This window comes from Leuciscus leuciscus (assembly GCF_965113295.1).
Source record: "Leuciscus leuciscus genome assembly, chromosome: 24".
Lineage (NCBI taxonomy): Eukaryota > Metazoa > Chordata > Actinopteri > Cypriniformes > Leuciscidae > Leuciscus > Leuciscus leuciscus.
Window position 1 is genome coordinate 11194253 of NC_138723.1, and position 23507 is coordinate 11217759.

The following is a 23507-nucleotide window of genomic DNA, read 5'->3' on the forward strand; positions in this document are numbered from 1 at the left end:
TGTTCAGCAGAAGAAAGAAAGGCATGCAGGTTTGGAATGACATGAGGGTGAGTAAATTAATTTTCATGCATTGCGTATACTACAATATGCCATTTTATAAGCTATATAAATATATATAATTTTTTTTTAATAAATGCTATTCAACAACAACAAAAAAAGAATGCATTATTATGTTGGTTGATGGTTTATATGAATATTTACATGATATTCAAGTTCACAAGATTCAACACAAGGTAAAATGTTTCAGAATGTAAGTGGTCTGTGTTTTGATGTCATTTATTTCAGTGTCCTTGCAGATCTAGTCTAAAAGTGTCAACTGTTTATTATTATAACAACTATTTTCCACGCTTTAGAATAATGATTGGTTATTAAAATATAATATATAATGTAATATAAATAAGGCTATTTTTGCAGTATGTGGGTGTATGTGGGCTATTTGCCAATCATTGAACTAATTAATCAGACATCAGGTGACAACCTGTAATGTAGTCAGTTTTGTGCCTATATGGTTTACAAGCACTTCTCTTTCTGTGCCTGTGTTTTGCAGCAGGGGAGAGTGGGGTAAGATGAGCCTGTGGGTGTCAAAGCAAATTTTTACCAGACAAAACTGCAGGGACCCCTTCAAAAATGTAATTCTTGGTAACACTTATAAAAGACCATTAACTAACCTTACTACATTATTAACAACAGATTAATAGTTAGAAAATGGCATGAAAATGTACTATTAGTGACTTTGTTCTTGTGAACTTTTAGAATACATTACAGGATTGAGAAACTTTACAACAACAAAGTGGGGGCAGATATCACTGGAACAATCCAAACAGAAAACTTTCCACACCTTAAAGGACAATAACCATTCAGATTTGTTTGTGAACTGGTTTCACCATTGAAGCACAAGGAAGGAGGAAGATTTCATATTATCCAACTTTCAGTTTTGTTTTGTTTCCATTTGTTCGCAGTCTGTACGTGATTAAGTGCAAACTGTTTTTCCTTGCCTTGATTTACTGCATGCTATGAATCATTAGTTTAGCATTAGTAAATAGTTAATTTATCATTTATAAAGCAATGTCCCTACATTAATAGACATTAGTAAGCAGTTATAAATACAGCTATAAATGCTTTATTCTTCATGTATAAGCATATCTAAAATGTGTTTAATAATTGTAATTTAATACCTTATTGATAATACATTTTTAATTTCTAAATTAATTATTACATTATTTACAAATTAGGAGTTGTCAGTGCTTCATAAGATCATTTATAAAGTGTAAGTAAATGATTAATAAACTATTTAAATATACATTTATACATATTATTCATACAAATAGTAATAGTTACTCAATGTGTCAATAAATGCTTTTTTTAACAAAAGATTCCTACTGAAATTCATAATTAATTCAGGTAGTTATAAAACATTCAGTAGTTGTCAGTTAACTATTTTTGTGAGCTCATCTAAAGTGAGGACTTTGTATTCCTCTTAAAGCTTTTAAAAAGGAGATTTAAAGGCTCAGATATCTTCTAAACATAAAAAGGAAACAGACACAACACATAGTGATACAGAACATAGAAATATTTATTTCAAGATACAAAAATGTAAACTGTACACTTGATATAAAATGAAAAATAAACCTCTGCAATGTCATATGAAATATAAAAATAAACGAAATAAGCAATTAAATGAACAACAAACAAAATAAGCAAGAATATAAATAAAATCCGAAACAAAATTAATATACGCCAAAAAAAAAAAAAAAAAAGCAACAACATTAGGAAAATAGGCTAAGCAAAACATTTTGGTCAAGTATGAAGGTTTTCTTGTTTCAGTTTCATGGCTGAGAGAAAATTCAGTGCAAACAGTGAGTCACAAAGAAGTTCCAAAATTCCACACAAAATCTTACTGTGGAAAAATCCAAATAAATTCTACATATAAATCAAAACTGCCTAATGTTACCCAGGACGAGCTATAGGACTGTGCAAGCATTAGGGGTGTTGATGGACTCTGTCTACTCCATCTATATTTTAATCATCGTTCTAAATCCGATCTGGATGTAGTCTTTGACAAAAACTCGATTTTCTCAGCTTTTTGCAGAAAATGTTGCTTTATGCAACTTACCCACATTCAAGTGCTGATAAAATAGTATGCGTTTTTGATTGTTTCAAAAAAGCAGAGGGTCTGTTCTTTCTTTTGACATATGTTCAGATATTCATACAAAAATATATTCTGAGGGCCATGAAACTTTTGTGAAAATGATCAAAAATGCTGACAGTGGCTGGCAACTGTTTAAAAAATGGACGGGGAAAGAGTTAAAGTGCAACAAATTATTATCCATCACATTAACATTTTAAATTGTACCTCAAATAGATGAATACATGAAATTATAGATTTAATTTTGAATGAATTACTTAAAAACAAACACAGAATATTTACACAAAAGCATTTACATGCCTGCTAAATTTTATCCAAATATTAATAAAAGCATCACCTAGGCCTATATCAAAAATAAAGGTAATTGAGTTTACTTGAAAAGTGCAGCATGGTCTTAACTAAACTCAGGAGGAATGTGGCTATCCAGGTCCAGGAATGTGTAATCCATGCTTTACTGACGTACAGACACGTTTTACACAGAAAGAGAATGATGTCTACATTACAAACAGTTGTTTACTGTAAGAGCGGGCGTGGTCATTTGTTACTTAAATGTGCAAGGCTTCTGATGTCATCCTGAAGTCTTGCATATTCAAAGAAAATCACTTACTTTCGTGTTGCAAAATAATGTGGATGGATTCACTTCTATGACAATCACCACTATGACAATACAACTGCCCATTCTATTTCCAACTTCATTTTCAACTCAAATAGGGGTGGTGAATGTTTCTATAAGGGAGAAATTCATATGACTATATTCTTAAACATTTTAGCAAATAACATGTACTGAGAATTATGAAATGATTGAAATAAATGACTGAAAAACAATTATCCTTGTGACAAAAAACAATTGAAGACTTTTCACAATCATGATTTATTTTATTTTATTTAATCAGTCATGTACAATAATGCAAAAAAAGACCATCACATTTTTCTTCAAAATGCAGTTTTATGATATCTATGCTGTAGTTGTTCTGTGCTGTTGTTTCAATAACACCATTCAATAATGACAGCAGGGTTTAGTGGAGGGTCTTAACCACACAACCAATCAATGCTTCTGCTGATGTAAGTTTAATGAATTTTCAGTAAGCCTACACAAAACGTCTAGGTTACGACTGTAACCTCTGTTCCCTGAGAACAGGGAACACGCACTGCGTCGATAGCATACGCATACGCGATGTCTGAAAAACTATCCAATCACGGCAATCGAATTTGACCAGCGACAATGACGTCACTACTAGTGCGACCCGGAAGTATAAAAGGGGTGCCTAGAGAACGTCTTCCACTTTCGTCTGAAGGGACTGTTCAGCAGGCATCCCCGAGGCACAGGGGCGGATCTATTGGGGTGGCAGCTGCCACCCCTAGTAAAGGTCTTGCCACCCCAGCTGCCACCCCATTGATGTCAGCCAGGCCGGCTGAAAATAAGATGACATTTACGGTAAAAACCTTTGTTTCCTGGGCGCCCCTAAACGCATCATGACTTGAGTAGAGCCTCTACCGCCTCCCTCCCTCCCTATCTCCCTATCTCCCTGTGACATGCGCAGTCCAGCCAAGCAGTCTTTCAACTTTTCAAGTGAGGCTCATGTGGACACACACGACGAAACACGGTAAGAAGAACACGCTTTTACACATCATATTTTCAAAAATGGCTTACATGCAACTCTATCAGAAGGGTCGATAATGTTACAATGGGACAGCCCGCCTCGCTAATGTTGAACCAAAAAAGTATTCTTGTTTTTAATGCGAATGCGGTGAATCCAATGGCGGACAGCGGTGGCAGTGCTTTCGGTAGTTTCGAAGAAGGATAGGCACGGGAGGACTAAACTGTTTGACTAAACTGTGTCAGTCATTTGACCCTGCTTGCCTGCAAAGTACAGACCGCAAAGTACCGGGTTTAAGCAGGGACCAACATGAGTTTTAGTTGGTTAACAGCTAAGTTTTTGGAGCAGTCATTGTGACACTTGTGTGCCATCTCTCCTGGTTACGGGTAATGAAGACGATCAAAGTCCTTCCCGTGGCTGCCCATCAGTGTCAGTCTCTTCCCTCTCCCTCGTTCTATTAAAGTATTAAGTTGCTCCCATACCCAACTTTGTCCTAATTCGATCAGTTGCATCATGATAAGAAAATAATGAGAATATCATGACGGAGTCATCATTTTATTTTCCTTTTAATTGCAGTACGTTTAGTAAGGCATTATTTCAATCTCAGTGTGGTACTTTACTGTCATATAAAATGTATATCGTTCAATCATTAAAAAAACCCAACAACTTATTATTGACACTTATGCGTTCATGTATCAAAATGAAACAGATCTTAAATCAAAAGCATGCATAAATATGTCCAGTATGTCAAACATTGTTTACTTGACCCCACAATACTGTTTAATGGCAAAGACTAAGTCTTTCTCTTTCTCTTTTCTTTTTCTATAGATGATGATGACCTAATGAATGGGAGAGGAGAGGGTTGGTCCTGATCTCCCATTGTGGCAGTAAGTAAAGTATTTTTGAGACATTGGATAATATGAATTATTTATTTTAATTGAGTATTTTATTACATGAATCACTTGTAGCCTAAAAATGAAGTGGAAAAGCATAGACCAGTTTTTTCAACCAAAGAAGACGCTTAAAGAACAGGAGAGTGAACTTGTGAAGGAACAGACAGACAGACTGAGTGAGGAAGACGTAGAAGTTGACAAAGGGACAGATGAGGACTGTGAAGTTGCAGTGGAAGAAGAGATGAGTGACAGCAACAATAATTAAACTGAAAGGGAGCTGGGCGATGTTAGGCTATCGTCTCAAGAACAACTTGGTATGATTTATGAATTTCCGTGTCAAATAAGGGATAGCTGCAGTATCAATGCTGAAATATTAGTTGTAACTGATGCCTACTGTATTAATAAGGAATTTATATTTTCTGTCCTTTTAGATACAGTATATCAAAATCCTGGCAAGAAGGACCAAAGAAAGTGAAGTTAAATAATTTCCCCAAGACTACACATGGAGGAGCAAAAAGAAGCTTTCACGCTGAGTGGTACAAGACTTTCACATGGCTTGAGTACTCTGCAAGAAAAGATGCAGCTTACTGCTTTGCATGTAGACATTTTTCTTTACCAGATGCCGCTAAAAGTGTGTTCACGTTCACGGAGGGTTACAGAAACTGGAAAAAGGCGAGCTTTAAAGACAGTGGCTTTAGCTCACATGCCAAATCTGAGAACCACCAAAATGCAATGTGTGCATGGGCAGAGAACAAAAAAAGACAAGACAGTAACACTTCACTTGTTGCAATAATGGACAAAAAAAAAAAAAAAAGAAACAACTGACTGAAAACCAAAACTTTGTGAAAGCATTAGCTGAAATTTTAATCGTGACTGCAACTGAAAACACTGCTCAGCGTGGCCATAGGGAAACTACAGACTCTGAGAGAAAATGTATGTTCCTGTCAATGTTGGAATTACTTGCCAAACATGACCCAATGATCAGAAAGAGATTACAAAACCAGCCAAAAAATGCAATGTACACAAGTAAAACGATACAAAATGAAATACTTCAATGCTTAGCAGGAATGGTAAAAGACAATATTATCAAAGCGGTTAAAGAAAGTCAACAATTCTCCATAATTGTTGATGAGACAAAAGATATTCAGAAAAAGGAACAGATTTAATTTGTTCTGAGATACTTTTATGAGGGTGCTGTTCACGAAAGCTTTATTGAATTTTCGGAGGCAGATCAACTAGATGTAGGTGCTCTCTCTGAAAAGATAATTAGTTTTTTTGAAAAACATGGGTTGGAGTACAAAAAAAATTTGGTTGGTCAGGGTTACGATGGTGCCGCTGTCATGAGTGGAGTACGTGCAGGGGTACAGGCCAAAGTGAGAGAGGTTGCAAAGGATGCATTTTATGTTCACTGCAGTGCTCACTGCTTAAACTTGGTCATTGTGGACAGTGTCAAAAATGTCTCAGATGCAGGAACTTTCTTTTCATTATTAGAGCACTTGTATGCATTTCTTTCAGGATCATATGTACACAACACATGGCTGAAAGTGCAGCAGGAAATGTTTGATGGTGCCCCTAGAGAACTCCAGCGTCTTAGTGACACCCGGTGGGCTTGTCGGCAGGCAGCGTGTCGCAATGTTTTAGACCGGTTGCCTGCTATTATACGCGTCTTGGAGGAGATAGCTTCTGAAATGCACCCACAAAGAGCTGTTGAAGCTAGAGGGATACTTGGACAACTTGATCTGAATTTTGTTGGGTGCCTTGTGGTTTTTAAAATGATCTTAAGTGAGTCAAAAATTCTCTCAGATCATCTTCAATCAAAAAACATTGACTTCAGCAAGGCAGTTCATCTGATCAAAGCTTTTAAAGATACTCTGGATGATTAATCGCAGTGGGGACACTTTTGGTGAACTGTGGAATAACATTGTTGACACATATCACCAGAGCAATATCTCCACAACACAGAACAAATCCAAAAGGGTCAGACAAACAACAAAAGCGCTTCAGGACTCCATCATCGCCTCAACATTGGGACAACACGTTTTACCAGATGGAAAGATACATTTTCGGGACAAAGTGTACTATCCAGTCATAGATCACATGAAGGGAGAAGTGGAGCGGCGTTTTTCAAAAACAAATTGTGACATAATGAATGGACTCCAGGCTCTGAATCCTTCCAGTCGTTCCTTCTTGGGTGATGATGTTATGCTGTTGGCAAAGGCATATGGATCAAACGCTGATGACCTAAAACATGAAATTCATCAGTGCAAAAGAGTACTTGAAAGACTTAAAAATGAAGAAAAAGACTCACGAGCTACCTTAATGGATTACACACAATTTATGGAACAATACAAGCATGTGTTCTATGAGTTGTACAGATTATTTTTCAACTCTGAGAATAAGAACTATTTACGCTCCACTATGACCGAGAGTAGGTTGTCAAACTTAGCATTACTAAGCATTGAAAATAAACGCACTAAAGCTTTAGATCTTGATACATTTGTAAGGCGATTTGCTGAACAACATGGCAAAAGACGCCTTCAGCTCCTGTAAGCTGTTTAATTCTTCTGCTTTGTTTGATAAAACCGAGTAGCAGAGTCAAGTTTCAGTTAGTTAGTCTTCTGCGTTTATTTGTAAAAGGTTATCAAAATGTTATTCTAAGACAATTGCTCTTTGCTCCTAACTTGAATATTTTACAAGAGGCAATATAAAATAAAAGTAAGACTTTTGTTTTGTTGGTGGGTGGTCCCATTTATGTTCAGACAACCAGATATTTGTTTCTTCCATCCTACTTGTAGTTCCACGTTGTAACACCAACTTTTTTTTAAAGATGTTACTCTGAGGGGGTTCAACAGAATTTTGACATGTACTGATAAAAATTGTTGAGCAGAAACTCACAGTTGAGAAGAAACTCAAAGAGTTCTCAACACAGAACTTTGGATGAGATAGAAGGTAGCACAAGATCAATCCTCAGATTTCCCTCTACCAAACGAACTGACTTACTCTATGGTGTCAGTGTTTATATACCCAGTTACCTCCAGGCAATAGCGCCCTCTAACTGTTCCTGTTGTTACTGCCCATGACTCCAATACATCACAACAGGGTCTTAACAAAAATACTTAGAGAACAAAAATACAAAAAAATACAGAATTACAAAAAGTAACGTTTTGTCCGTTACAACATGCACTTTCCAATGCACTTAAATGCACTTCCACTTGCAAACGAAATTATTTGGAAGATATTATTTTGTACTGGAGTGATGACATTACCTGCTGTATTGTTTTTTATTGTGACTATACATACTTTTTTGCACTGCTGTTCAATATGTTCAACTAACATTCTGTTACAGATGTAAAATATATTCTGAAAACCAGATTTGCACTAATTGCACAATGATTTTTTTTTAATCTACTTTTTGAAGGATATTGTGCTGTTCACACTGGATACAATAAAACATCAACAACGGGATTAGAATTACCTAGGGACCTCAAGTTAAAAGGTGCTTCTAGTCCTGTGTGAATCTACATGTCGGAGTTTGGAAAATGTTTAAACAGCGTAATGAAATGTATTTTTACCGGTATATTTATGTCCGCAATTAAGCTAAATATCATGCTATCAAAGCACTACTCGGACCAAAATTGAGTTTTTTTTTATCCATTTAAAAAGTATAAAAGAGAAAATTACAGCGTTACAGACATGATCCGGACGTACAATCTTGTTGTCATGGTAACGTTAGACAAACCAGCTCTGAGGGAAAGTTTGGATGCATTTGGTGCAAAGTTTAGACGGAGGAGGCTGTTTGAGAGCGAACGGATTAAAGGAGAAAGGAAAGTGTTGTTTTATGATTACAGCAAAATCCCACAGACCTGACGCTGATGTCGTTCGTCGTAGCGTGCGATATGAAACATAGCTTTTCTTGCTAAAGCAAAGCTCACATAAACCTGAGAGTTAGCGCTCGTATCACGAAGGAATAAAAGGCTTGTCATCATTCAGTGTCATTATCTCCAAATTAGTGAATTACTGACATTGCTGTTCCCTTGCACTAGTCCTGTTTGATTATTTAGTCCCAGATTAGACCTAGTGGTGCATTCCATGTTTAGTCCTGGTTTGGAAAAGTCTTCCAGGTTTTGTCCTTGTCTGGAACTGTCTAAATTCTAGTGTAGTCATCAACCTGGCACTTTATAAATGCATTGTTTCAAGGACTAGTTGCAATCCAGATCTTCAAAGCCTGATTCGTTTTTTTTGGTCTGTATAACAAATGTGATGTCTCACATCTGCTCTAGAAGCTACTTAGGTGCTTACAGAGGCTCACTCTCAGTTAGTACTTTTTTACAGGACAAAGAATTATGATAACTTTATAGCTAAATAAGGAGCCAGGTGCCAACTCCTGTGGCTCCCAAGATGATTTATTATTATTATTATTATTATTATTTTACAAAAGTTTAAATTTTATCTTAGTTAGAAACCCCCTACTTATAATATGGACAATGCTACTATTTCTATATAATTTTGGGAGGCTCAGCCTGCATCTAAACGGAAAAATTGGCTTGCGATCAAGCAAAACTTGCGTACCCCCGCTATAAACATTCGCCACCCCAGCAATTATCCCTGACCCTGCTTGCCACCCCGTGATTTTTTTTCTAGATCCGCCCCTGCTATTGATTCAATAGAACGCGTGAACTTCACTGTTTATGACGTCATGAGCTATCCAGTCATTCTATATAGATCAGTGGGCTGCCCACACAAATGTTGGAAGTTATGTGAACGTTAAACAGCATAACTGGCATTTGAAAAATGGAGCTCGCAGAATTTACTGTGAAAGAAGAACGCGAATCACAGCTTGTGTGAGCACAGTTTGGTTCGCTCTGAAATCAGTCGCAACAAATCTATACACCAATTTAATTAGATCAAGCCTTTGTCGTATGATAAACACACTAAGCTATATCGCAATTACATTTTCTGTTCGACTGACTAATTGACAAACAAAACGATAGTGCAAACGTTAGTGGTCTTTTATGTTCATTACCAAACTGGCGGGACCATTGAACCATGACGGGTCATTGAAATTAAATCAGAAATAGACATTTGATGTAGAGAGCAATAAAGCAGGATAATGAATACATTTAAAATGGCTATTATAGGCTCATGTGCGTCCTTAAATTTGTGCTTGAGGTCTTTGACGTAGACAGCGTTTTAAACTTTGGTTTGCAAAGATTGCATATAAAAGTGTAACATTTACTTGTCGTTTCCTTGAGAGACATGAACTTGGACAAATAAGGCCATGGATAATTAGTTGTTTCTCCATCCTTCGATCCTGTCGCCATGTCTTGCTCCACCATGGATAATATAGGATGGGTGTGTGTGTCGAACTTGAATTATCAACCCACTTCTGTGTGTCAGTGAGTGATCCATTAAGCCTGGTTCACACGGCAGGATAATTAGGCCGATTTTAGCCCCAATTCACCCCTTCCGACAATCTTAAGGATGCTCCGATTATCGTAAAATAATCTGATCAGATATTCCTGCCGTGTGTGGTGTGTTAAGGCTGCTCTCATCTGCTCGGAAGGACGTCGGGACCGCTCTGATCTCAAATCAGGAATATCCAACATGTTGGATTTATTTGGCCCGATTTCTCCTCGTGTGTGGTGTCCCCCGAGCACGCAGCCTGTGGACTGTGGCGTGTAGCCAATCAGAAAGCGAGGTGACGAGGCGGCGAGGAAGCACCGGGAAACATAATCAAAACAGCCGGCGATATGGCGCACCAGAAAGTCCGGTGGACGTCAGAGATCATCGCCTTTTCTTTTGATAACGTTTTTTTCCGGTTAAAAACAAACTACAAACTATTGCCACTGCATCCTCTTCGTCTGCCATGATTGTTTACTCTGAAGTCACGTTTGGTCTTGAGGGATTTTGCGAGATTTCCCGTCTGACCTGAGAATGCTCGGGAGTCAAATCGGTTCATGTGTGATGTGTTGATTTTGCCGTGTGGCTGCGCACCACACACTGTACGACCAAAACTGTTAGACCCGTGATTTTTTTATCCCCGTGTGTACGGTCTCTCAGGTTTGGAAAATCGGCCGACAATTTTAAAATCGTCCCGTGTGAACCAGGCTTAAGCCGCAAGATGCGTGATTAAACAACAGGTGGCAGTAATGCACAAATTTACTTTGTGATCTAATAAGAAGAAGCTACGCTGCTTCAATGCATCGCAGGCTCGACAAAATGCAATGTAGATTTTGTTCGCAATACACCGCTACTTGCTGCAAAAAGTAGTTAGCTGCTGGAAAAGCTACACTCAATAACTCAGGGAAACAGATAAAACACCTCAAAGTAAATGGAGACAGGACAAGGAACCAGGCGCGCTGGAAGCTGTTTCATGCGAGGGGGGCTGGGTTGGAAAATATGTGACGTCATTATGTTGTGGCTGACGACAAGACATGAAATTTCTCTGTACTGTATATGTGTTGTAGCCATTAAAGAAAACATTTAGTTTCATATTTATGTTTAAATATTATAGGCTAATGTTATTTTTTTATTTAATCAATGTTGATTATGAAAGTGAGCATATGCAGCATGAGAAAGATTAAGATACATCATGAGATGCGCAATATGACTGGAGACATGTAAGACATGATTTTGACCACTTCATTGAGTTTTGTTTTGTAGAAAGACTATTTTAAAAAGATTTTCGTTTTGTATAAATTGTATCTTAATTTTGATCAATGTTTTATCAACCAATTGCCTGTATTTAATAAATAAGAAGCAAATATATAGCAGACAATGTAATAAGGCGCCGGCACAATCACTTGCATTGCACGTGAATAAACAATTAAATGTCTCCTTGCTATTTTTGACACATTCATACTTTTGCCGGTTCTTTGTGGCAATCTTTATGCGTGCGGCTGTGCACTTGAGTGCGGCTATATATGTACACGCTCATTATCCTGTATAGCCTATTTAAGTAATACAATTTATATAAAGGGGGGATTTGTCCACTAATGGCTTAAATGAACAACTACTTGTCGACTAGAAAAAAACTTTAGTCGGAGGCAGCCCTTATTCCACATATTTTCGAACCAGCAGACCATTCTAGGTTGAGCGAGCGACCCTGAGCGGAATGAGCGAGCGGAGCGGAATATTCAGAAATGCGCTCTCCGCTCACGTGCTCCTCTGATCGGAACAAAGCATGATAAATTCAAACTTTATTTCATTTTCTCTGTAGCTTGAACACTCACTACATTAGGCATAAGAGAGTTAGTTAACGCTGTCCATTTATTTATTTTTATTTCACGTTTTTAAAGTACAACATTTTATTAGTCCACAGCCCCCCACTTGGGGGTGCTGCGGGGGCTGCAGACCCCTCGCCATAGCATCAGCACCCCCAAGTGGGGGGCTGTGGACTAACATAATATTGTACTTTAAAAACGTGTAATAAAAATAAATAAATGGACAGCGTTAACTAACTCTCTTATGCCTAATCCGTGCTACTGCAAGGAACTGATCAGAACACAAGGCTTAAATACACAGGGACTAATGAGTAATTTAAGAGTAATTTAAATCTCCAGGTGAACGGGACAACTAATCAGACACACTGGAAAACTGTGTGACAGGGAAACATGGAAAAAAACACAATGAAAAATGGGAACCCGGACAGTTACTTTCCTGTACGCTAGATTTATTTTTCAAATCGAGCACATTTTTGCCTGCAGCTTCAGTGGCTACTGCAATTTTAAAAGCAGTCTCAAATTACAGATTTGTTTCTGAAAACAAATGTTTCTGAATCTGATAATCTATGCCACAAACCAGTCAATCCCTCAGCATTTGGTCTAAAGTTGATCCATAATTGCAGTCTTGCGCAAAGCAAACGCAACTCCGCTACATACTCTGTCATTTATATATTTCATTCTCTTCGTTCTCAAATCATATTTAAATCTCTGTACAATCTCACTTGCCTGAGGATTGAAATTATTTTTGAGCATTGTTACCAGTTGCTAATAAGCCCACATAAGATTTCACATCACCCTGTAAATTTGTGGTCCCACAACACTTATGAGAATAGCTCTTTGCTTACTCTCATCTTCGATTCCATTAGCCACAAAAAATTGCTCCAGTATTTAAGAATATTCTTCCCATGTTTGAGTTTTTGCATCAAATGCTGCTAGTGAGCAAATCGTTCCTGTTGCCATAGTTCCTCTTCTTCTCTCTATCCTTTAGATTATGTATTGAGTTGAACTTGACACTTAACTTTCTGTTTGCAGCAGTTACAGCAGCAGACATTAACACTCCATGCCACCCACTTTGGACATCTTCAAATACCTTTACAGGTAAGAGAAGACAACACTTGTAATACAAAAACGACACCTAGTGGTTAATCCAGGATACTACAAAAAACTTTGCAGGATTTACAATGCTGATGATCTTTAAAAGGCGTCATCACAGTCTGTGAAAAGGGTCCATCTTTTCCATCACAGCATGAGTTTATCAGTGGTTGAGTTCTGGACTCTCACCAAAACTCCCATTATAATAAATGATTATGTCTACTCTGCACAATGAATCTCCTAATTAAATCATGTTTGCATTCTAGTTATGATGTTATCCAATGGCAATGACGAGATTACCACATTCATGTCTGTCATCAGCTACAATGCTCATTGCTGCAACCTCTCATGGAAAGGGAGATCTTAATATGATGCTAAAATCAACACTTCACACGATTATTCTCGAGAGCTGTAATAGTAAAAACATAGTCAATGTTTTTGAGAGAGTTCCATGTGTAATACTTATTTCATATTTACATTTACATTTAGTCATTTAGCAGACGCTTTTGTCCAAAGCGACTTACAAATTGGGACTAAATTAAGCAAGTCATCGTGAAGAGGCAAAAAACAACGCAAGAAGTGCTCAAAATACGAAGTTCAGGCATTATTCAGAGTAGCATAAGCCCGATAAGCGAGAATAAAAAAAAATTTGTAAAAAAAAAAAAAATATATATATATATATATATATTTTTTTTTTTATTATTTTTTTTTTTTATGAGGTTAAGTGCTCACGGAAGAGAAGAGTTTTCAGCTCTTTTTTGAATGTTGTCATGGATTCTGCATTCCGGATGCCGGTGGGGAGATCATTCCACCAGCATGGAACTGTGAATGAGAATGTTCTGGAAAGTGATTTTTTGGCTCTCTGTGATGGGACCACGAGACGTCGCTCGTTGACCGATCGAAGGCTTCTGGTAGGGATGTAGACTTGTAGGAGTGAGTGAAAGTAGGAGGGAGCTGAGCCTGTGACAGATCTGTAAGCAACGGTCAGTGCCTTGAACTTGATGCGAGCAGAGAGAGGTAGCCAGTGCAGTGAGATGAACAAAGGAGTGACGTGGGCCCTCTTGGGCTCATTGAAGACAAGACGAGCTGCAGCGGTCTGAATCATTTGTAGAGGTTTAGTTGCACATGATGGAAGTCCAGCCAGAAGAGCATTGCATCTCATCCAGAGATGAGAATTGTGAGGGTGAGGGAAGAGAAGATGACACGGCAGAGGAAAGATTGGCGGGAGAAAGTGAGCGCAGGTTTCGTCTGAAAGTGACTGGTGGGAGGATTGGTGGTGCAGGGGTAGAGAGTTGTAGACAAAGTTATGAGGAAATGATCTGAAACATGGAGAGGTGTCACCAAAATGTTGTCTGTGATACAGTTGCGTGTGTAAACCAGGTCCAGTTGGTTGCCTGATTTGTGAGTACCTGTGGTGATGAGCCGTTTGAGATCGAAAGAGGCTAGGAGAGAAATGAAGTCTGTTGCATGTGGCTTTTCAAGATGAATGTTGAAGTCACCAAAGACTACAAGTGGGGTGCCGTCCTCAGGAAAAGAGGACAGCAGCACATCCAGCTCCTCTACGAAGTTACCCAGCTGACCTGACAAAATTGATCTTAATGGGAGTTGTAAGTGTAATAGCATGATATTCAAATGAGTTGTTGTTGCATAGAGAAGAGAGCGCTGAGTATTTCCAGTTGTTAGAAATGAGAAACCCTGTACCCCCACCCCTCCCAGACTGGCGATGGGAGTGAGAGAAAGAGAAATTGCTAGAGAGAGCAGCGGGGGTTGCTGAGTCTTCTGGACGAATCCAGGTCTCAGTCAAGCCCAAGATACTAAGAGTAGAATGGGATGCAAAGGCTGGAATAAAGTCTGCTTTATTGACTGCTGACTGACAATTCCATAGACCCACGGAAAGAGAGAGAGGTGTGTGAGAGGATGAGAGAATGGGACGCAGATTAGCAGTATTGCGCTGCCTTTTGTGAATGATGAAAGGGCGTTGCCGAGAGATAACAGGAATGTATTGAAAGCACACGTTGAGTAAGGAGGAAAAGGATAAAATTGGGAGGGGAAAGGGAGAGGAAGATACTTAAGTGCCTTCCTGGTGTACTCACACGAGGAGGCTGAACACGAGAGCTGAACGCTTCCGCTGACGCTTCCGCGACAGCGCGTAGACTACAGAAATATAGTGCTGTCACTGCCTGAGTGAGGACCGCTGTGTCGCCGAGCAATTAAAGCAATAAAGCGAAAAAGTCCCGAATCGAAAGTGCTAAAAGCCAGTACTTAAGTGCAATTAAACAGCAATAATACTAATAATAATTTCCACTCGCGGCTGTTAGTTAGAGTGTTAACGCGTCTAGATAAAATACAGATTTGTGAGAAGGTAAAAATGAAAAATAAGCAGAGAATCAAACATACACTTACCTTGAGTCAAATACAATGCTGAATTACAGCAGAACTGGTGTATTTCGAAAAAACCACTTGCGCGCTCTCGCCGCGTTCACTAAATGACTGCAAAGATGTTAGCCAATCATAGCAGTGGCCGATTATACTAAAGTCTCACAGTAGACACATCCCTTCCAACAGAGCGTTTAAATCAGAGAGCTAAAATCAGAGCAGAAAATGGCCTTTTATTTCTAAATTATAACCCTTTATAATTGTACATTTAAATAGTTTATTAATCATTTACTTACACCTTCTAAGTGATCTTATGAACCACTGACAGTGACAACTCCTAAATAATTTGGTGTAAATTATGCAATACTTCATTTAGAAATTATAAATTGATCATTAATAAAGTATGAAAATACAGTTATTAAACACATTATTGATATGCTTACAAATCAAGAATAAAGCATTTATAGCTGTATTTATAAACGGCTTATTAATGTCTATTAATGCTTTATAAATTATGAATTAACTGTTTACGAATGCTTAACTAACGATTAATAGCGTGCAGTTATTATAAAGTGTTACCATTTTTTATTTAAAGTCATACTAACATTATAAGTGCACTTCATTATTAAATAATAAAGACATTGGAAAAGTAACAGATTTACAACTTGCATTTTATTGACTTTTTTTCTGGCTGTTCTTATCCACCGGATATGTGCATTTGTACACAACTGCATTTAGAATGAATGAATAAATAAATAAAGCATTTACATAAAAGGAAAATAGTAATGAATTAAATCAAGTATCCTCTTCCCTTCAGCTAATAATAATAATTCATTACATTTATATAGCGCTTTTCTCTGCACTCAAAGCGCTTTACATGAAAGGGGTGAATCTCCTCAACCAGCACCATGATAGTGATAATGATAGCGTAATTAAGGTTGATTATTTCAGCAGTTAGCTGTACATTATAGTTTTTCTTTAAGGTCACAGTGCCCAAAGTCCGAGTTCCTATGCATGAGAACTGGAATTCATATACACCAGGATTGCTGGCAGAAGAACAACCCTGATGTTTGGTTATTTGGTCAATTTCAATTTATTTAATTTAAAAAAGAGACAATGTACATTAATCAACATTCATGAATGTAAATGTACTCAAATTAGCCCGAAGGCTTGTTTTCATTGGTAGTCCATTTGTCAGATCTTATTAGGCCTAAAAAAATTATAAACAATTCTGTAAAACGCAGTTAAACAAGTTATACAAAAAGACAAAATATAAAAAAGACAAAGTAAATAATAATAATATTTATAAGTGAGAAACATCAATATTTACATTTTTGATTATGAAGAAGCCATTTGATGTGCATTCTTTAATTGATTGTGGAATAGAAGTCCACCTATGCGATGCTCTGAATGAAAAAACAAATGACCCAACTGAACACAGTCACTATAGTAGAGACAGAAAGGGTGGCGCCAACAGAAGAATTGGTAGAATTATTTCCTTGGTTAATACGGGGTCCTGGGGGTCCTGGGGGTCCTTGAGGTCCTGGAGGTCCAGGCGGGCCTGCTACACCTTGTGGACCTGGAAAAATTAAATGAAGTGAAAACTAAAATGTTTGATATTGATAACAAACAGAATATCATATTTGTAATCTTGGCTCTGTTGGTCAGTTATGGTATCTGGCTTAAATAATTAAAAAGAAAGTGAGGTTGGCGGCTTTATGTTGAATGAATATTTAAAGGCCATGTTTGATGTATGACTGGCTTACCAGGTTGTCCTCGAGGTCCTATGAAGGAATCGGTGTCTGAAAGATAATGCATATATGTTACATGTTTGTACTATAAGCCTAACTGTTCACATTAAAGGGGAAAAAACTATTTTAAATGTGAAAGAGGCCCCTAAGCCAAGCAAAGCCCAAAGAAGCAAGCGAAAGGCAGAAATGACCAAACAGCTTACAAAGGCTTGGTGCAGTTCATGAAACAGTGCTTGACAGTTGTGCTATCCAAATGTATTAATATATGTCACTGCACCAGTACAGTGTACAGCAAAAAAGAAATTACTCAAGCAGTGTCCAGTTTAGAGATTTTACAGTGAATTAATTGCCATTTTAAGGTAAATAGGTCATGTGCACAACAGCATTACTTGTTTTTTTCCTTGCAATTAAGAGAACACAAACACTTGTCTAACCTCTTTTCCAATGTCTGTAATGTTGAAGCCACCAACACCTGGAAGGCCAAATACCAAATCACAGGTGAACCAAACCATGGTGAGCATGCGAACAGATTAAATAATGTCTTCGATACCTGTGTGCCTATACTACCATAAATCAACCTCTACAAGCACATAGAAAGGCAGTAAGAAGCTTAGAAATTTGCAGTCAGAGGAAGAAGATTTATGTATGACCACACAGCACATAAGCATTTAAGAGCTCTAATACTGTGATGCCTTACCAGTTTCAATCCAAGGGTTGAGGTCTAAGGCGGGGATATCCCCACAGTTAACGAAATCGGCTGAACTTGTGAAGCGGAAAGGATCTCTGGGAACTCTGCTGATTCCAGTGTTGTCACAGATGATGCGGGCCAGCGACACAGAGGCTAGTGATGCTTTTTGTTGGGTGGTAAACACTCCTTTGTTCTCCCACCATAACCTGAACACAACATGCAACTTGGCATTAACACCACTCAAACACATGCTGTTCTCTTAGACTAAATCAGGGATGTACAATCTTGCTCCTGGAGGGCCAGTGTCCTGCAGAGTTTAGCTCCAACCTGCCACAGGGCATTTACCTGGAGATTTCCTGAAGACCTTGATTAGCAGGTTCTCTCTTCCAGGAGAGGGATTGGACACCCCTGGACTAAATACACAGAAATCTTTACCTGTCACCCTCACGAATGTGCTGGAACTGTGTAGAGATAAGGCAGGCAAAAAGAGAACCAACACGACCACCAGGAACAAAAGGCTCAGCAACACCTCCCAACCAAATGTCAATGTTCTCAGGGGTGCCATAAAGCTCAATCAGCCTGCGAGCCAATTCAGTGTTGTTCATCACCACAGCCAATTCTTGCTCATTCTGAGGTGCCGACAGTCCACAGAACCGACGCCATGCATTATAGCCTTATGAGGAACAACAGATGAATACCCGTTAAGTCTTCTAAAAAAACACATGGAGTGATAATGCAGCATGAAGCTGAGTTAGCTTCACGTGGTTGGGTTTAAAGGGTTCCAAGAGTTTTTTTTGCATGTTGTGTATATCCAGAATATTTACCTGGTATAGCGTGGTCACGGCTTCTTTGCATGTTGAGGGATGCCAAGTCCAAAGCAATGTGGGATGTAAAGGCAAACAGTCTCTCTCTAAGAGCATTCACCATCATGTGGTCTTGTGTGTTCAATTTTGCCGGCCGACCAATCAGTCCACGGAGCAGAGGATCGATGCCCCCTAAACAAAAAGCAAAGCAGAAATAAAGTGAGCTTGAAAGAAGACAGATTTAGGACTCTGTAGGTGTGCTGCAAGCCTCACAAACTCACCCTCGAATATCACCCTCCACGGCGAGAGGAAGGCCTCATAGAGGGGCACACTTGGAAATTGAGAATGGTTCTGGTAATTTTCATCAAGACGAAATATGATGGGTTGGATGGCCAGATGGGCAAAACGGAAAGCTGCTGTGGCAAAGACGTTTGCAATGGTAGGGTCCACATTTTCATTGTAACCTGGATATTGTCCAAGGCGTCTATTATAAGCATCAGGACCCACAATTATCGGCAAGTAGTCCTTAATCACCAAGATCTAAAAGAGAAAGGAGAGGTTGAATATATGAATATATGTTGTACTCCGCATGTAACTGTTTGTGCTTGTGTTAATGCACTTTTCATTGAGTGTCTTTACCTGGTTATAGGCACCCACAATTTTTCTTGCCTCTTGATAGAGGGTTTCACTACTCCAGATAGGATTTTGCACATGGAGGGCACGAGCCAATCTATTGTGCTCTCTCAAGAAAAGTGCGTGTAATGAGGTAAGAGCAATGTTCTCAACAACACGAACATCCCCTGCACACATCAAGAGTTCATTAGCATTTGCAAATAGTAGGCATATAGCACACATTTTAGATGCTGCATTTACCAATGACGACTAGGAAAATGCCTGATAATTGCATATGAAGGCATAAGATTTTCTAAGAATGAAAAAGTTACTGACCTGCAATGAAGCAAGGCACCTCTGTTAGGGTGGTGTCATTGAGGGTTTTCCTACGCGTGGCACAGACGTTACTTTTTACACTAGTAAAGGGAAGGTGCTCTCGTCCATTATCCTTGAACTGATCGTTGACACGCAGAAGACCACCATCATTGGTCAGGTCTCGTAGTTCCTTTGCTAGCCCATCCTCATTCCCGTAAATCTGTCCAGCATCTAGGAAAGCTGTTAGAGCGTTGATCTGTTCCCGAACTTTGGGGACCCCACCAAAGATATAGGCGGTGTTCCCAGAACCACAGGCCGGTGCAGAACGGAAGAAAGGGAGACAGGAGTCAGGAAGCAGGCGTTGATCTCCTGGAGGAGCCTGTGTTTTGAAATTAAATGTATCATGAAAGATCGTTATTATACAACAACAATAGTGGGATAATATCTGACAGAAGAACAATCTTTGACTGACTGGAATTGGGAAGCAGGGTTCAGAGCGCTCACAGCTCTCGTCACAGTTGAGGCCACTGCTGAAGGACCTAATGCTTGGTGAGGTGGGCGTAAAAGTCAGATCGTGGTCAACCCATTGCCCAAAGATGGTAAGCATGAAGGTAAAGTCATGATCACTCTCTATGTCAGCATCTGCAGTGCTTAGAATACGATTGGAAACCAGTCTGACCTATAATCATTGATGTAGACAGAATTCAGACATTGTTAACTGATTGGTGGCCTACTTGATTGTCAAGTAGACTTCAGTAAACTATTCATTATCATACCAGGGGCAGTGCTGCACCATTAAGCAATCTGTTGGGATCCCATCCTTTGGCCTGGGATATGCCATCCTCATAGACAGCAGGCAACCATCGGGCAAAAGGGGTGTTGGATGCACCAAGAAGTGGGTTATTCCTGGGAATTATAAATTTAGTTGTTTAGCAAGACAAACACTGAGTCATTGATTAAGACTACTCTGAATAACGAGGGCAAGACAGACCTGTTGTTGCAGACATTGCTGGCAGTTCGATACTTGTTTATGTGGGGTGTGGTCCTACAAGAAGGTGGGCGGACTTGAGCAGCACAGCCTGTCAGACGTGTAATCGTGTTAAGCTCGTCTTGAGTGAGCAGATCTAGGGGAAAACACATAACGACAGTTTATAGAAAGGAACATCAGTCATTGATGGATCTTTTCTGAGCTTTGCAAGTTTTGCAACATGTTTTACTCATACTTGTAGCATTGATGGACCTCTTGTGTACATGATGGGCTTTCTCACTGATCAGTCTAAGCGTTTGCCCCATGTAGTCTGCGGCTCTCACAGCGTCTCGTGTCTTTCGAGCTGGCTGTTTCAGCAGACGTAGCTTGTCGGAAGGCTTGGTGACATCTCTGCGCACCCTTGCTAAACTCCTGGAAGAGGGGAGATTTATAAAAAATAAAATAGATCAGTGACTGATGATGGCACAGGAATATAGAGCAACATTCTTACAAACTTTACTCACTCATCACGAGAATACTTGTAAGCAGCATCTACTATTTGCTTTGCTTCCTCAATTGAATCTAGAATGAAACGTCTCCTTGCACTGTCTTCTGCTAAAAAAAAGAAAAGGGTATTAAATCATCAAATCATTGCCCCAGAAATACTAATAATGACAAATTTTAGTGTACCTGTATTTTTTATATTGATAATCATTAGCTGATACATTTTTTAAAGGCCCCCAATATATTTCAAGTGAAATTGAAGAATGGAAAAGGACGTTTTGTACAAAATCAGGCCTAGATGAAGTTCGTTTTGGCAGTTCGAAACAGCTTTGCAAAGCTAACTTTCCAGAAAAGTTCGCTCCAGCTGGTAAACACCTTCGTACTACCATTGGTCCAATGTGATTACGTAATAGGTTGGTGTGCGCAGAGGCTCCGTTTTTTTTTCTTTTTTTTCTTTTTCTTTTTTGATAAGGAAATCTCTGCTCTCCAAAAAATGAAACCTTGACTTTAATTATTTTTTTCTTGTCAACAGGTTCCACTTAATTTAATTATGAAAGTTCAAAACAAATAATTAAGTTTATCTAACTTAATGTGGTTGTTTTAGGGATAAATAATATTTTTGACTCGAGCCAACTATTATCAATAATTTTTGCTCAACAAGAGACGTTTGAGTTTAACAGTTAAGTTATATCGACTAACAAAATTTGTGAATCCAACTTATTTAATATTCCATTCATTTTAGTGACACATAATTAAATTTATAGACTATAAATAGCTATCAGCTAGCAGTAACACATATTAGCATCTTAATTGGTAAGATTTACATGTTCCTTCAACCAAAGCTTTTGAAAGTAGCTGAATCAGTCCACAGCCAAACAAAATGCTCCACTCTAATTTAAATGGTTCTAATAATTCCAATGTAATTGAACATTAAACACAATTACATTCCCCTTTTCTCATTGTCTCAAAAAAACATAAAATAACACTTAATTTTAACATTTATTCTCTCTTAATTCAAACATATGCAAAGCATGCTGGGAACTAACAAGCACCGCCAAGTTTCAGTTAATGCAACACAAATCATTCAAGTAATCCAACACAAACGGATTAAGTAAACTTAAATTTTACATATAAGCAGATTGAACACAATCAAATTAAGTTAGGGCAAAATGGCAGTTGGCGTCGCACTATACTGCCGACATCTGGATGTAAGAATTATTTACTTAACATAAATGGTTTGTGTTTAGACAAGTTGAGATATAATTACGTGGACCTTAATAGAAAAAAACATTTCAAGTCAACAAACACAATTATTATAAGTAAACTAAATATAAATATATTATGTAAAGTGCACAACCTTCCTCATTCATTTTTTTGAGTGTTTCTTCTGTTCAGTCTGTCGGACGTCCGCAAGAAAAACATGAACACACTGGAGAGACGCTTTATAGTAGAGAATTAAGTTGTACTTTGGATAACATGAGACACTGACACCGTTTTTCATGTTTAATACTGTAAAGCTGCTTGATTTTAAGAAATCTATTGTATAAACTAAGTGATATATGAAGACTTCAGATGCAAAAGCCTCTAAGTCCGTCTAATGTTTTTCTTTAATATTAACATTTTTATCAGGCTCCTATATATAGGTTTCTACCTAAGTACCGACATTTCTGAATGGGATGAGGCTGGAATTTAGTGAGTTTGAAGTAAAAAGTATCTGATGAACGTATACTAAGTGCGGAGAGCATTCACTCAATATTATTATCTCACTTTTTAATAGGTGGCTTAGAGGCTTTTACATCGGAGGTCTTCATATATATAAACTTGACGTGACTTTACTGGAGTGCCGATTTGCTGAGCTCGTGTAAACATATCCAAGTTGTTATGATCAGATGCTTTTCTTATGTTTTCTTTAAAAAAGCTTGCTGTTTTCTAATTTTTGTTGTATCTTTATTTTGTTATTGAGAGGAAAGCGTCCAGCACATATTTACATATTCATCTAAAACATTGCAATGTTCGCTAACAGTATATCGCTGGTCACGTATTTTCGAAGCGAAGAAGGAAAAAGAACTTCGAGTCCTTGAGTATATCTGGGCCTTAATTGATAAACTTACCACCCATTGAAAGGGCACAACAGCACACGACCACAAAAAGCAAGGTGCAATGATTCATCTCTGAAACACAAAGTGTGACCATATGAAAAACATTGTTTATGAAAATTGCACTTTTTTTTTATGCATTTCCTCTACATTTAAGTTAAAAAAAAAAGCATTAAAATAAATAAATGTAACTTTTTTAAAAACGAAGTAAGATTAAAATGTTATTTTATACTGTAGTCATTTGGAGTATATACTATATGATAGCAGTTTTTAAACAAAATAAATATGTTTCAATATTGTGCATATTTTACATTTTAAGAGACACAGGAAAAAGAATACAGATTTATTGTGAAAGAATCTGAAAAATTTGACAATTAAAAAACTGAGTGAGAAGTGTCTATACAATGTAACAAATAACTAGACTTAAAAATACATTTGCATTT

At 38.1% G+C, this 23507-nt stretch overlaps 1 protein-coding gene across 9 annotated transcripts in view; it reads right to left on the reverse strand.

Annotated features, from left to right (window-relative positions):
• The window catches only part of LOC309489376 (eosinophil peroxidase-like), a 45111-nt gene extending 21834 nt beyond the window's left edge, over positions 1–23277 (reverse strand). For 2 of the 9 annotated variants that reach the window (XM_082158142.1, XM_082158140.1), the window contains exon 1: positions 23080–23277. In XM_082158142.1, coding sequence (XP_082014268.1) covers positions 23080–23161 — 82 coding nt within the window. In that variant the 5' untranslated portion in view covers positions 23162–23277. Of the gene's footprint in view, positions 1–16397; positions 16908–17094; positions 17131–17513; positions 17552–17776; positions 17974–18202; positions 18441–18591; positions 18763–18851; positions 19111–19209; positions 19371–19518; positions 19877–19969; positions 20177–20273; positions 20404–20488; positions 20622–20720; positions 20897–20988; positions 21080–23079 lie in introns of those variants that run through there. The other 7 variants (XR_014202404.1, XM_082158146.1, XM_082158139.1 and 4 more) reach the window with 7 other exon arrangements.
• Positions 23278–23507: the final 230 nt, after the last annotated feature.